General features: G+C 40.1%; 3 protein-coding genes and 1 long non-coding RNA gene across 4 annotated transcripts; 3 read left to right on the top strand and 1 right to left on the bottom strand.

The window, feature by feature from the left end:
* The first annotated feature begins 1,239 nt into the window (after positions 1 to 1,239).
* Positions 1,240 to 2,244, top strand: LOC130532410 (olfactory receptor 5AN1-like). Its single transcript, XM_057045069.1, has one exon. It carries the CDS (start codon positions 1,310 to 1,312, stop codon positions 2,231 to 2,233), a length of 924 nt encoding a protein of 307 aa, XP_056901049.1. The 5' UTR covers positions 1,240 to 1,309; the 3' UTR covers positions 2,234 to 2,244.
* A 5,133-nt stretch (positions 2,245 to 7,377) lies between these two features.
* Positions 7,378 to 8,427, top strand: LOC130532395 (putative gustatory receptor clone PTE01). The gene has a single exon (XM_057045045.1). The coding sequence runs from the start codon at positions 7,378 to 7,380 to the stop codon at positions 8,308 to 8,310; it is 933 nt and encodes a 310-aa protein (XP_056901025.1). The 3' UTR covers positions 8,311 to 8,427.
* A 1,194-nt stretch (positions 8,428 to 9,621) lies between these two features.
* On the bottom strand, positions 9,622 to 12,719 carry LOC130532450 (uncharacterized). Its single transcript, XR_008952328.1, has 2 exons — positions 12,394 to 12,719; positions 9,622 to 10,097 (listed from the first exon to the last, which is right to left on the bottom strand). It is a non-coding gene; the product is annotated as an uncharacterized LOC130532450 (long non-coding RNA).
* On the top strand, positions 10,557 to 11,610 carry LOC130532401 (olfactory receptor 5F1-like). The gene has a single exon (XM_057045058.1). The coding sequence runs from the start codon at positions 10,557 to 10,559 to the stop codon at positions 11,481 to 11,483; it is 927 nt and encodes a 308-aa protein (XP_056901038.1). The 3' UTR covers positions 11,484 to 11,610.
* Positions 12,720 to 13,589: the final 870 nt, after the last annotated feature.

Below are 13,589 nucleotides of genomic sequence, written 5' to 3'. Positions count from 1 at the left end.
CTAAACCACTAGAGTGGGACCTCTACTTACGAAATTAATTGGTTCCGGAAGTTGTTTCGTAACCTGAAAACTACGTAAGTAGAGATGCGTTTTCCATGTAAATGCCCTAATCCGTTCCAAGCCCCCAAAAATCCGGACATAATTTTTTTTTGTAAATCATAAAAATGCATCAAAACAAGTAACAAATACATGTTACAATTAGATTACCGCACAATAAATGTAGGAATTCAGTGCAAGGCTTCTCCAGGAACAAAATGAACTTTATTACAGGCTAATCTTACATTAGCCTTCATTACTAGCAACGAACGTTAACACTTGTGGTAACACCGCCATCTAATGGACAAACATTCGAACACCCGCAATAAATCGCGGTTACGGCCATATTCTTCGGCGAGATCAACCAAACGCATCCCTTTTTCATGCTTTTCTATTATTTCTTGCTTTGTTTGTATGGACAAAAAAGCTCTCTTCTTCTTTTCTTCTTCACTTTTCTCCATCACTTTCCTGGGGTCCATAGGGAATAAAAGTTAAACGAAGGCGACACTGGGATACATACAAACTTGTACAGATTGACCTCCCTCCTACCCAATGGGATGACAGGAAAATGCTCGGCGATAGCCAGTGGCAGAGCAGCTACAAGCATGTTTGCGTTCGCTAAACTCTGCGAGCTGCGAGTAGCAGAGGTAGCGTATTTTTGCCTTTTGTATCCTGAAATTTCTTTCGTAACAAGTGGAAATATTTTCCCGTTGAGACGTTTCGTAACCTGAAAATTCCGCATGTAGAGACATTCGTAAGTAGAGGTTCCACTGTATATGTGTGACTGAATAGATAAATATTATTTTATTTTTAGTGTTTTCAAAGTGGCTTTGTCTAAATGTCTCATAACTTATTACGTTTTGTTAATATGGAACTGTGCCTTTAGTTTGTGGGGTTCCACAGGGCTACATTCATGCCTCATTTTGCTGATGTACTACGCTGAGAGTAGGATGGAATTCTCAAGGAGGCCAGCACCCCCTAAATTCAGCAGTTGATCGAAGGCAGATTTTCCTTCGAGACTGAGAGAGAGAGGGAAGGTGGAGTCAAGTGGTGTTTCTCTGAAGTGCTCCACTGAATCCTTTTTTTTTATTTTTTTATTTTTAAAGGTAATGACTGTAGCTTTAATGCCATTCAGGAAGGTATATAAAGAAATGTGGACTCACCAGTGGAGACATGACACTCATGTCCTTCAACCAGGGAAGCTGCTTACACTGCTGAGAGCTCTCATTAACACAATCATGAGGATGGTAACAACATTATCTCATATCTTGTGATGGATAACGCTTCAGATGTGACCATGTTCACCCTGTCTGGATTCAATGTAATCATAAATTACAGATTTACTTTATTTGTTCTCACCTTTGTTTGTTACTGTGTGATTGTTCAGGTAAATGTAACCCTCATTTTGACAATAATAATGGATAAAAGTCTTCATGAACCCATGTATATCTTTCTCTGCAACCTCTGCATCAACTCACTTTATGGGACAGCAGGTTTTTACCCCAAATTTCTGATAGATATTCTGTCGACCTCTCACGTCATCTCTTATGCAGGATGCCTTGTGCAGAGTTTAGTTGTGCACTCATCAGCTTGTGCCGAATTTTCCATTTTAGTGCTGATGGCCTATGACAGATATGTGGCTATATGTCGACCTCTGGTGTATCACTCTGTGATGAATCCTCAGAGAGTTTCTGCTCTTGTGTTTGCTGCTTGGATGCTTCCACTGACTCAGTTGATTGTGATCACAGTATCAACATCAACTCTCAGATTATGTGGCTCACAGATATCAAAACTTTACTGTGTTACCTATGTCATACGTAAATTAGAATGTACTTTTTCCATTTCAACTGTAATATTTCCTGCTTTTATCATCACGTTTTATTGCTGTCATGTTCTCCTCGTCATTTACTCCTATTTCTATATCATGAAAACATTCCTAACATCAAAGAAAAACATGGAAAAATGCATGCAAACATGTTTTCCGCATTTATTGTCATTGCTTATTGTTGTTGCATGTTTGCTTTTTGATTTGTTGCATATGAGATTTGACTCAGGAAAGTTATCAGAAAGTGTCCGCAATTTTATGGCAATACAGTTTCTGCTTTTTCCTCCACTAATCAATCCTTTAATCTATGGTTTAAAACTGACACCGATCAGAAACAGAATTCAAAGTTTTCTATGTAGAAAAAGTTATTAATTAAAAAAATGTTCTGAAGAGAATACAAATGTTCTTTCAGAAAATCTGTGTCGAAAAAAGTTTTATGTTTTTAAATTCTGAAAAATAAATTAAAAAATGGAATAAATTCCTTTGTGTTTCCGAATACCATACTTGTCTTTCAGATATCTGTCTCTGTTCACTTTTATAATACAGTATGTTCATGATTGCTCTCACAAGATAGCAATAACTGAAACATAATAAGTCTGTGTTTACCAAAAAAGTAATGAGACCGTCTTCAAAAACTAAACAAACCTACTAAACAACCGAGTAGTAAAGTGTTTTAAAAAGACAACAGATACAGTTTTGAATATACAAATGTATCCGTAAGGTCAATGAGTAATGTCTAACTTTGTTGCAGTATTACAAAAGGAAAATATTAATATTTAAACATCAACATCATTTTTACACCAACAATATTATTTTATTTTTACTTAATAAATAAAAATAAAGCAAAAATAAATAAAATAAAAGCTGCCCCGAGCACAGTTTTATTTTGCCATCGGGTCATTTGATATTGAGGGTCTGCCGAGAACAAGTCTTGATCTGAGTGACCATATACCGTATTTTCACAACCATAAGGTGCACTGTAATAAAAGGCGCAGTCTCAGTTACGGGTGCTATATCTGTATTTAACACATACATAAGGCGCACCGTATTTTTAGGCGCATGCTAAAACACACAGTAAAAAATGACAACGGAAGTAAAACAGTCAGTTTCAACACATTTATTGAACAAAATATTCATTCTTCCGCCACAAAACCATCAAAGTTTTCATCTTCCGTTTTGGAATTAAACAGCTGCTATTTCAATGTCCAACATCCTGAATTCCTCTTCTTCATCATCTGAATCAGACTCACCGAGTTCCACTTCATCGTTGATGCCGGCTTTTGTGAAAGCTCTTACAATACATGAAGACGGTATCATAGCCCATGCGTCTACAATCCACCCGCATATGGTGGCATAACTTGCCCGCCGCTGCCTCATAGATGTGGCTGGACGCGGTTATCTTGTCACAGCAGTAGGTGCGGAAGATGGCCGCCCTCTCCTGGTAATCCGTGGGCAACCGCTGCGCAACAGTTGTCCTTGCGCGTATGGAGAAATGCCGCCTCCTCATAAAGCAAAAACACCAAGACGGACCTCCTTGGAAGTGCTCAATGTCCATTCCTTCAGCAATCGCTTTGGCCTGTTGTCAAATGGTGACAGTAGAGACGCCCCTTCCAGTTGTTCGCTGTACCACAACCAACTGTCCCATTCGGCCTTCCAGCTTGGGCCACCTTGCTTTGTTCCCATGGAAACTCAGCTTCATCTTCCTCAATTCATTCACTTTTTTGTTTTCTCCACTTTCTGACCATGGACTCATTTACATTAAAATGTCTTGCAGCTGCTCGATTGCCATTTTCAGCCGCATATTCGATGGCCTGCAGTTTAAAGTAAGCCTCATACGCGTGGCGCTTGACCGGTTCCATTTTAGGGGGTCCTTACGCATAGGTGTGCTGCTAATCGATGGGCAGAGAGTTTACCGTAGTGCACCCACCAAAGGCGCACAGCAGATTTTGGAACTCAGTCCACACACAAGGCGCTCCATATTATAAGGCGCACCATCGATATTTGAGAAAATCTCAGCGTTTTAGATGCGCCTTATAGTCATGAAAATACGGTAAATTATTTCCATTTAAGTATGCATACTTCCTAGAATAATAATATATTCATATTAACAAAAATATATCTGCAAAATCTCAATTTGTCAGTTGGCTCAGTGTCTGCCTGAGTTGCAATAGTTTACTCGGGGAATTGTGCCAAATGCTAGTTTCTCAGGTGGTGAACAATGGGCCAGATTCACGAAACGTTCTCACGAACAAATTTGTTCTTAAATCCCACTTACGAACATTTTACGAAGATTGTGGCATTCACCAATTTCTTCTTATCCTGGATTTATGCGTTGGTAAGAACAAATCCTACGAACACTCAGGAGTACTCTTACACACATTTCAGTGCCGACATGTTGGCATGGTTGTGTTTTCTTCTCTTGTGCAGTTCAATAAAATTCAATATTACAATGATAATTCTGTCATATTTATTTGTTTATTTCCTATTTTTGGTGATTTATGGAGAATTTTACAATTACGTAAATGTGCCAATGACTTAACATTAATCAACCAAATTGGAAACCATGCCAAAACTGTCTTTTTATTTGATTTTATCTTGATTTATTTTATTAGGGGATCGAGGATATGCCCTGGTTGTTGACACCACTGACCAACCCTCAGACTCCACAGGAGTTTTATTCAATCAGATGCATGCGCGCAGTCGCTCCACCATTGAACGCACCATCGGCATGTTAAAGGGGAGCTGGATGTGCTTGGACACAGAGCCACAACCCCGTGAGGATGTGTGTCCTGACGCAATGAAGGGGCCAGACTGCAGGCACGCGGTTCACGTTCGAGCACGATTAATTGCCCGTTTGTGAATAAAATGCATTATTGTCACAATCCGAGCACAGCTTTTACACGTTTTTTTTTTTTTTTTTTTTTACATTCTTATTTTTTTTACATTCTCGTTGATTTCTTTAAGCGTGTTGGCTATAGTCATCAGGGTTGAGGCAATTTTATCAAGCGTGTTAGCCATCCTTTCTTGATTGTTCAACACGGCATCAGAAATCAGGCGTGGAGAGGCAAGCCTTGGGCATTTTGCTGCTTTTTGCTCTCTCTACAGGGTCCTGCTGCAGTTCCTTTTATGGGCATTAGTGGGCGGTGACTTATGCTAATCGTATGTTAATTAGACTCACCTGGCACGCGCTTTCAACTTACGAACAGATGGCATTCATCAATCTAAGAACACAGCTGCGAACAATTCTGGGGCTTACGAACGCGTTGATGAATCCGACGTAGGGTTTTCTTAAGAAACTTCTTAAGAACAACTTAAGAAAGAATCTAAGAAGATTCTTAAGAACATATTGGTGAATCTGGCCCATTGTTCACATTTTTCCATCCCACCACATGGAATCCCCATCGTGAACATTGCTGCATTGTATGTTGCAATCGTGCTCCTTGTAATGGAATATGCACCATAGAGCCTTAATGACGCTACACTTTTGACACATCATCTTTCCCACCCAATTCTGACTAATAAAAATCTTACAATCTTCTTTTATCCTTTTTGTACAAAACCCTAAATGCTTAAATTACCATTGCCATGGCAACCAGGAGCCAGCTGGGGCTTCAAATACAAGTACCACACCCTAACAAGTCCAGTTGATGCAGAGATCTTACTTGGATAACTATGACCTGAATGATTGAGAATCTACAGAGACATTGGGCCAGATTCACCAATATGTTCTTAAGAATCTTCTTAGATTCTTTCTTAAGTTGTTATTAAGAAGTTTTTTAAGAAAACCCTACGTCAGATTCATCAACGCGTTCGTAAGCCCCAGAATTGTTCGCAGCTGTGTTCTTTTGATTGATTGATGAATGCCATCTGTTCGTAAGTTGAAAGCGCGTGCCAGGTGAGTCTAATTAACATACGATTAGCATAAGTCACCGCCCACTAATGCCCATAAAAGGAACTGCAGCAGGACCCTGTAGAGAGAGCAAAAAGCAGCAAAATGCCCAAAGCTTGCCTCTCCACGCCTGATTTCTGACGCCGTGTTGAACAATCAAGAAAGGATGGCTAACACGCTTGATAAAATTGCCTCAACCCTGATGACTATAGCCAACACGCTTAAAGAAATCAACGAGAATGTAAAAAAAATAAGAATGTAAAAAAAATAAACGTGTAAAAGCTGTGCTCGGATTGTGACAATAATGCATTTTATTCACAAACGGGCAATTAATCGCGCTCGAACGTGAACCGCGTGCCTGCAGTCTAGGCCCCAACATTGCGTCAGGACGCACATCCTCACGGGGTTGTGGCTCTGTGTCCAAACACATCCAGCGCCCCTTTAACATGCCGATGGTGCGTTCAATGGTGGAGCGACTGCGCGCATGCATCTGATTGAATAAAATTGGTGAGTCTGAGGGTTAGGTGGTCAGTGGTGTCAACAACCAGGGCATATCCTCGCTCCCCTAATAAAATAAATCAAGATAAAATCAAATAAAAAGACAGTTTTGGCATGGTTTCCAATTTGGTTGATTAATGTTAAGTCATTGGCACATTTACGTAATTTTAAAATTCTCTGTGAATCACCAAAAATAGGAAATAAATAAATATGACATAATTATCATTGTAATATTGAATTTTATTGAACTCCACAAGAGAAGAAAACACAACCATGCCAACATGTCGCCACTGAAATGTGCGTAAGAGTACTCCTGAGTGTTCGTAGGATTTGTTCTTACCTACGCATAAATCCAGGATAAGAAGAAATTGGTGAATGCCACAATCTTCGTAAAATGTTCGTAAGTGGGATTTAAGAACAAATTTGTTCGTAAGAACGTTTCGTGAATCTGGCCCATTGTGCTGAAGAAGCTGATCAGTGAAGTATGATTGCAGCATTCCACATTCTCATACAGCACCCATCTTTATGACAATGTGCAGCTGCAAACTACTTCAATTTTACAAACTTTACATTGAAGAAGGAACAAAAGGAGAAACACAACTACAAGCGGATGGTCAACAAGGTCCAGGCGCAGGAAAGAACTTCAGTGGGACTCTGAGTTGACAGAGTCTACGGAAGAATAGCCGACCATAACAGTCACAGAAGGCTAGAGCACCCTACCAATCCCCAACACGTCATCGGCATGAGTAAAGTTTCCAAAATTGAGGTGTGGAGGAAACACAAACCACCTGTTACCAGGGTAAATAAGTTGCTCGTAAAATTGTTAAAAATGTTGGTGGAAAAAGGGCAGACACAGAGGTGGTAGTCACTGAATTATTAATGTTATTATGCAGTTTTGCATTATTACAGTTTTGTTGTTTGCATTTCCGTGTCTTCATTGATGAGTTTCTTCTGTGTGCCCTGTGGATACACACCCACAAACACACAGGGCTGGTTGTTTGAATTTCCATGTTTACTATGTCGTGCCACAGCCTCAAAGGTATATAAAGTGACATGTTCACTGCTTAGATCTGGGGTGATCAGCAGCCTCAAGGTTGAATATAATAGACTTTGTAAATGTCCTGTTATTATGACAGATAATACCTCAGTAGTTAACATGTTTACACTGTCGGGGTTAGGTGGGATAACAAACTACAAAATAACTCTGTTTGTCTTCACTTTTCTGTACTACTGTGTGATTTTGCAGGTAAATCTGACGGTTATTTTGACAATTATTGTGGATAAAAGTCTTCATGAACCCATGTATATCTTTCTCTGCAACCTCTGCATTAACGGACTTTATGGGACGACAGGTTTTTACCCAAAATTTCTGATAGATATTCTGTCGACCTCTCACGTCATCTCTTATGTGGGGTGTCTGCTGCAGGCTTTTGTGTTGCACTCGTCAGCTTGTGCTGATTTTTCCATTTTAGTGCTGATGGCCTATGACAGATATGTGGCTATATGTCGACCTCTGGCGTATCATTCTGTGATGAATCCTCAGAGAGTTTCTCTGCTCATCTTTATCACTTGGCTCATTCCATTTTGCTCGTTGTTTTTTAACACAATAACAACATCAAGGTACAGATTATGTGGCTCACACATCCAAAGGATTTACTGTGTGACTTATATGATTGCTAAATTATCTTGTTCTGCCTCTATAGCAAATGCAGTCCTTGCATATATTAATTACATCTTTTATTTTTGCCATTTCAGTGCTGTTGTTTGGTCTTATGTGTATCTTATCCAGAAATGCTTAGGGTCAAAAGAAAGCAGGACTAAATTTATGCAGACATGTCTACCACATTTGTTGTGCTTGCTTACTATGGTCATATGTATGCTTTTTGATTTGCTGTACATGAGATTTGGAACCAAAAATTTACCGGAAAGCGTCCAGAACTTTATTGCAATACAGTTTATCCTCATTCCTCCAATACTTAATCCTTTAATTTATGGGTTTAAATTGCAAAAAATCAGAAGAAGAATACAATATTTTTTGTGGACCAAACATGTATGTATATAAAAATAGAATCATGGCATGTTTGATTGAAAGCTACAGTTTTGACATTTGAATACACAGTCTTAAATAACCTTGTGTTGTGATTTTATTCCATGGCATGATTTTCCTTTATATGTTTGAAGTAAATAATGTTGTTACTGCAACATTATTTACTTAAGTGTGCAACCTACAGCCGTGCAATATAAAGTGGCACTTTTAGACCTGCAGATGTTGAGGAGGAAGGAGAGGAGCACTGCCCCTGACCTTCAGAGTGATCTTTAGGAGACAATGAAAAGTTCATCATTGAGATCTGCACACAGACTACCACTATGATCCTAAACATTCTCTTCTCAGTCCTTGAAAACTATTACTAATTTAAAAAAAAAAAACTAAATCACTAAAAAATCACTAAATCACTAAAAAATGAGATGTGAAATCTGTGGTTAGTGATGATTATAAGTTACTGAAATGTTAATAAAGCATGAGCTGGTGGTTCTCGAGGTCTGATCAGGTGAAAATAATCCTGATTAATACCCAGCAACAGAGACCAAAGGACAGACAACTCAGAAAGCTGCTGTCTTCCTTCCTACGGCAGATCGTGGTTGTTAGTGCCAGACAGGCTCACCTCAGTATGTCAAAAACTACTGATCTACTGGGATTTTCACACACACCCATCTCTGGGGAAGACAGAGAATGGTCCGAAGAAGAGCAGCAGTTGTGTGGATGAAAATGCACATGGAAGGCAGAAGACAATCTCTGACTGCTCAATATGTCAAACCTTGAAGTAGCTGGGCTACAGCAGTTGTATGTTTAAGGTCATTGCCTTGGTGTTAGGTGACCCTTCAGCCCAGTCCAACGTCCTGAGGACTCTGTCTCCTGTAGTTTGGTCTATCCAGCTTTCCCCCCATCAAACCTGACCAGCCTCCTTATCCCAGCTGATGAAAAAACAGCCCCACAGCATGATGCTGCCATCACTTTGTTTCCGCCAAACAGGATGAGGATTAAGAAATACTGCCTGCTATTGTTGTTTGCTTTATTTAGCTTATTTAGCTGGTTAAAAATTATGTAATGTAATAAAAAGAAAATTGGCAGCAGAAACAGCATAGAAATAGAGAATCTACACAGACATAGAAATAGAAAAGTTTAAATAAATTATCATGAAACAAATAAAAGAGCTGTTTGTATATCTTTTAACATCATTGCATGCAGACTGGTATTTGTATTAAATGGCCTGTTTTTTCCTTCTAAAATGAGGTTTGCCATCCAAATTAAATTAGTTTCTTTCTTTATATAAAGTTTTCTGAATGTAGATGGACAGAATCTCAAGACAACAAGAACAATTTTTTGTTCTTTAATGGCACAATAGAAACTGGCATTTCTGCTTTCTTACAGGAGGATTCCTCTTTCAGATGCAGTCTCGGGGTCAGAGAGTGTTAAATGACACTGAGGCATCTGTTCACTCTTGGTGAGAAGTGGCCCCAGGGATCCAGGTAACATTCATAAAACCTCCATTTCAGGCACAAAGAAAGTGCTTTTCAGGTGTACAGACAACAGAGACAATGGGAACAAAAAGGTCTTTTGTCTGGCTGAAAATGAAGCCTTCAACTCCAGATTTCTGCTGCAAAGAAATCCAATCACACCCATGACCGTCACACCAGTGGTTTTAGTTTGACAATTATCTATCGCTCATTCAGCCCTCTTGCTCTGCCAGGGTTGTCCCTCACACCCATCTTCATTCAGTCAGTCTTCTTGCACACGGCCGCCGGCTACTTTGAGCCACTCAGAGACATTTGGGCCCCACTCCTGTAGATCTGGTTTCATGACCAAGAAGGGAGGTAATGAGAGATTCCAGGAATGTAGAAGCCGTGTCAACATTCAGCACTTTCTGCCTGTGCATGAGAGTTTCCTGCAATTAAACACCTTTAACCTACTTTAACTTCTCACTGACTGCAATATAAATGTGAGATAAACTGAAATTCTTCATGTTCAGACAGTCAGTCTACATTTACAAAGGATCATGGGAAATTTTACATTTGAAATTTACAGAAAACACACTAATGATCCATTTAAAAAAAAAAATCCATGTTGTTGTGTTTATTCCCTCTGCACAAATGTTGCTGGACCAATGATGGGAGCGGAACTGTAATGTCGTCAGCGTCAGTACTGTTTTAAATAGAATCAAAGTTGAGCGAAGGGAGGCAGCTGGTGGTGGTGGGGATCTGTACCAGAACATCTACCTTAACGATGCGCACACAGATTTTGCAGCTCTGATGATGGATAACGCCTCTGCTGTCCGGATTTTCACTCTCTCTGGGCTAAATGAGACCATGAATTACAGAATCGCCATCTTCTCAGTCACTTTTCTATATTACTGCGTGGTTCTGTTTGTCAACATCTCCCTCATCGCAATCATCTTCCTCGATGAAAACCTGCATGAGCCCATGTACATCTTTCTCTGCAGCTTCTGCATCAACGGCCTTTACGGGGCCTCAGGATTCTACCCTAAATTCCTCTTTGATCTCCTGTCCTTCTCCCATGAAATCTCATATGAGGGCTGCCTGTTGCAGGCTTTTGTCATGTACTCCTTTGCTTGCTGCGAGATGTCCATCCTGGCCGTCATGGCCTACGACAGATATCTGGCCATATGTCAGCCACTGCAGTACCACTCCTTCATGACCAGAAGGAGGATCTCCGTGCTGGTGTGCTCCTCCTGGCTCCTGCCCCTCTGCATTTTCTCTCTGAGTATTTTTCTGACCTCGACACTGAACCTGTGCGGCTCGAAAATTCAGAAACTCTTCTGTGTGAACTGGGTCATCTACGAACTGGCCTGCTCTGAATCCAACACCCTGGCCAATAACATTATCTCCCATGCCACCACTCTGATTTATGTATTCCACGGGTTTTTCATCATTTGGACCTACATTCACCTTGCCATAACGTGCACTAAATCCAAAGAGGACAGGGTCAAGTTTGTACAAACGTGCATTCCACACTTGGTATCTCTAATCATTTTTCTCTTTGTGATCGTGTTTGATCTGATGTTCACGCGGTTCGGCTCCAATAATCTGCCCAACAGCGTCATTAACCTGATCGGTATCAAATTTGTGATTTTCCCTCCACTTGTTAATCCCATAATCTATGGATTTAAACTGCAGAAAGTACGGTGCAAAATCGCAGGTTACATGAGCAGAAAATGAGGCTTTTTTTCCTCCTGAACTCTGGTTCATTCATTCTTTCATGAATCTGCTGTTGTGTTGCAACATGTGTGTTAATGTGTTTGTTTTCCATCAACAGGCATTTTTCCTGTCGTTTTATAATTTGTTCAACCGGATTAAACACTTTAAATGCACATTTGTTTTGTTTATTGTTGCACTGTGACATCTTTCGGCAGAAACTCATTCAATCATAAGTGCATATTGTGTCTGCAGGCTGTGAGTTTTAAAGTGTCCACATTAAGCGAAAAGTAAGCCATTAAACAATAGTCATGAACACGAAGAACAACATGAAATTAAATCACATGACCACAACTGGAGAAAAGTATGAACATATATTGTGTTGCAAAATTAAGATGGGAGCAAAGGGTAGGTTTTTAGTTTGTTTTATTGTCATTTTAAAATGTTTAATTTTTTTAAATAAAAAAATCATGGTTCTGTATCAAATACATGTTGTACTTTATATTATATTTGAATTTAAATGAACTGCTTTGGGTTTGTTGTATTCTATTTCAACAGAATTAGACTTAAGCATGTAATTATGAACTCCCCACATATAAAGGCGGTAAACACTGACAGACTGGGATAAAAAAAATTACCCTGCGTTTGCAGCCTAGGGCCCGTGAACGCAACACTAATTGCACTCGCGGGCAAAACACAGCAGGGAAATGACGAAAGAGCACGCAAAGAGAATCCCGTCACACACACACACACACACACACACACACACACACACACACACACACACACACACACCACACACACACACACACACACACACACAATATGGCCAGTATGAACAAATGCACAGTATGAACAAATCTGCGCCCAAACACACGTAAATGACCCCGAAAGGAACAATGAGCGCGAGGCTCCTGAAGAAAAGCCGTCTTACCGTCCGCAGTGCTGACGTCATGCCAGTCCAGGTTGATGAGGATCTCCACCCCGGTCACCATCAACACTTGTTTCAAGTTCTTTTGTTTGTTGGTGCTTTGTTTTCCCGCCGCTGTTGCTAACAGATAGCCTCGGTTTGGGGCTGACGCCGTTTAATTAACCGAATCTGTCAACTATGCACACTTTGTCCTTCGGTCAGCAGTGTGTTAGTCCTTCCTTTTTCCCTTAAATGTTCTGATTATTTCACTCAAATTTAACGTCGAGCATGAGCGATCTGGATTCCGCACACGTGGAACCGCAGGATGACGTAGCCACCTCGACATTGACATCCCATAAGGCCATGCTTCATCCGAACTTTCAACAACGAATGTTCAAATTAAGTAAACTTCATGCTGATTCGGTTGATTTCAGACCCTGCACGTTTATTTAAATATATACAGTATAAGATCTGTTATATAATATAGATAAATATTAAATATATAGCAACAAAATGATAGGAACCCAATGGTGGTGAAATGATTAGCCCTGACGGAACACCGAGGACGATCCTGCAGATACCGACTAAACGCACTAAATTATAGCACTAAGGGATGGGTTACTCCAAGGTTAAAAATTAGAAAAAAATGTATAGAATGTGGTTATAAGGGCCAACAAGTGTAGCAGATCCCCAGCCCTGGGTATACCACAAGGTTCTGTGCTTGGTCCATATTTGACAAGAATCTCTGCTTAAATGTGGTAAAGAAAACAGCTAAAGAGAGCAAGAATCACACACTTTTGCCACTTCAGAAAACCTTTATTATTCCTATTTTAAAGGTTGGGACTCAGACTCCGTCTCACACCCTCTGGATCTCCAGTCAGTAAAAGTCCCTGAGTTAGAATTAACTCGGTTCACCTCATGCAGACAGAAACTAGAAAGAAGCCCCCAGAAGTGTTCCTGCTGTTCCCGGGGTCAGTTTGAGCAGAGGCAACATTGAGGTATTTACAGCTCCAAACCTGAACGATGAGGCAGAATTTAAACTGCACTCTGACTGGCCGTTTGTTTGCATGCGCATTATGAACCCAAAATACACACACACACAAAAAGGTCACATCTGTATCCAAGCGCTCTTCCAGACGTTTCATTCCATGATTCTGTCTCTTAAAATGACATTCTTTTATTTACAATTTAACTAATGTTGCTGTAGTGGGTTTAAAACT

This window comes from Takifugu flavidus, chromosome 1, assembly GCF_003711565.1.
Source record: "Takifugu flavidus isolate HTHZ2018 chromosome 1, ASM371156v2, whole genome shotgun sequence".
Lineage (NCBI taxonomy): Eukaryota > Metazoa > Chordata > Actinopteri > Tetraodontiformes > Tetraodontidae > Takifugu > Takifugu flavidus.
The sequence above is the reverse complement of the archived record's forward strand: the minus strand, read 5'-3'. Positions and strand labels throughout refer to the sequence as shown.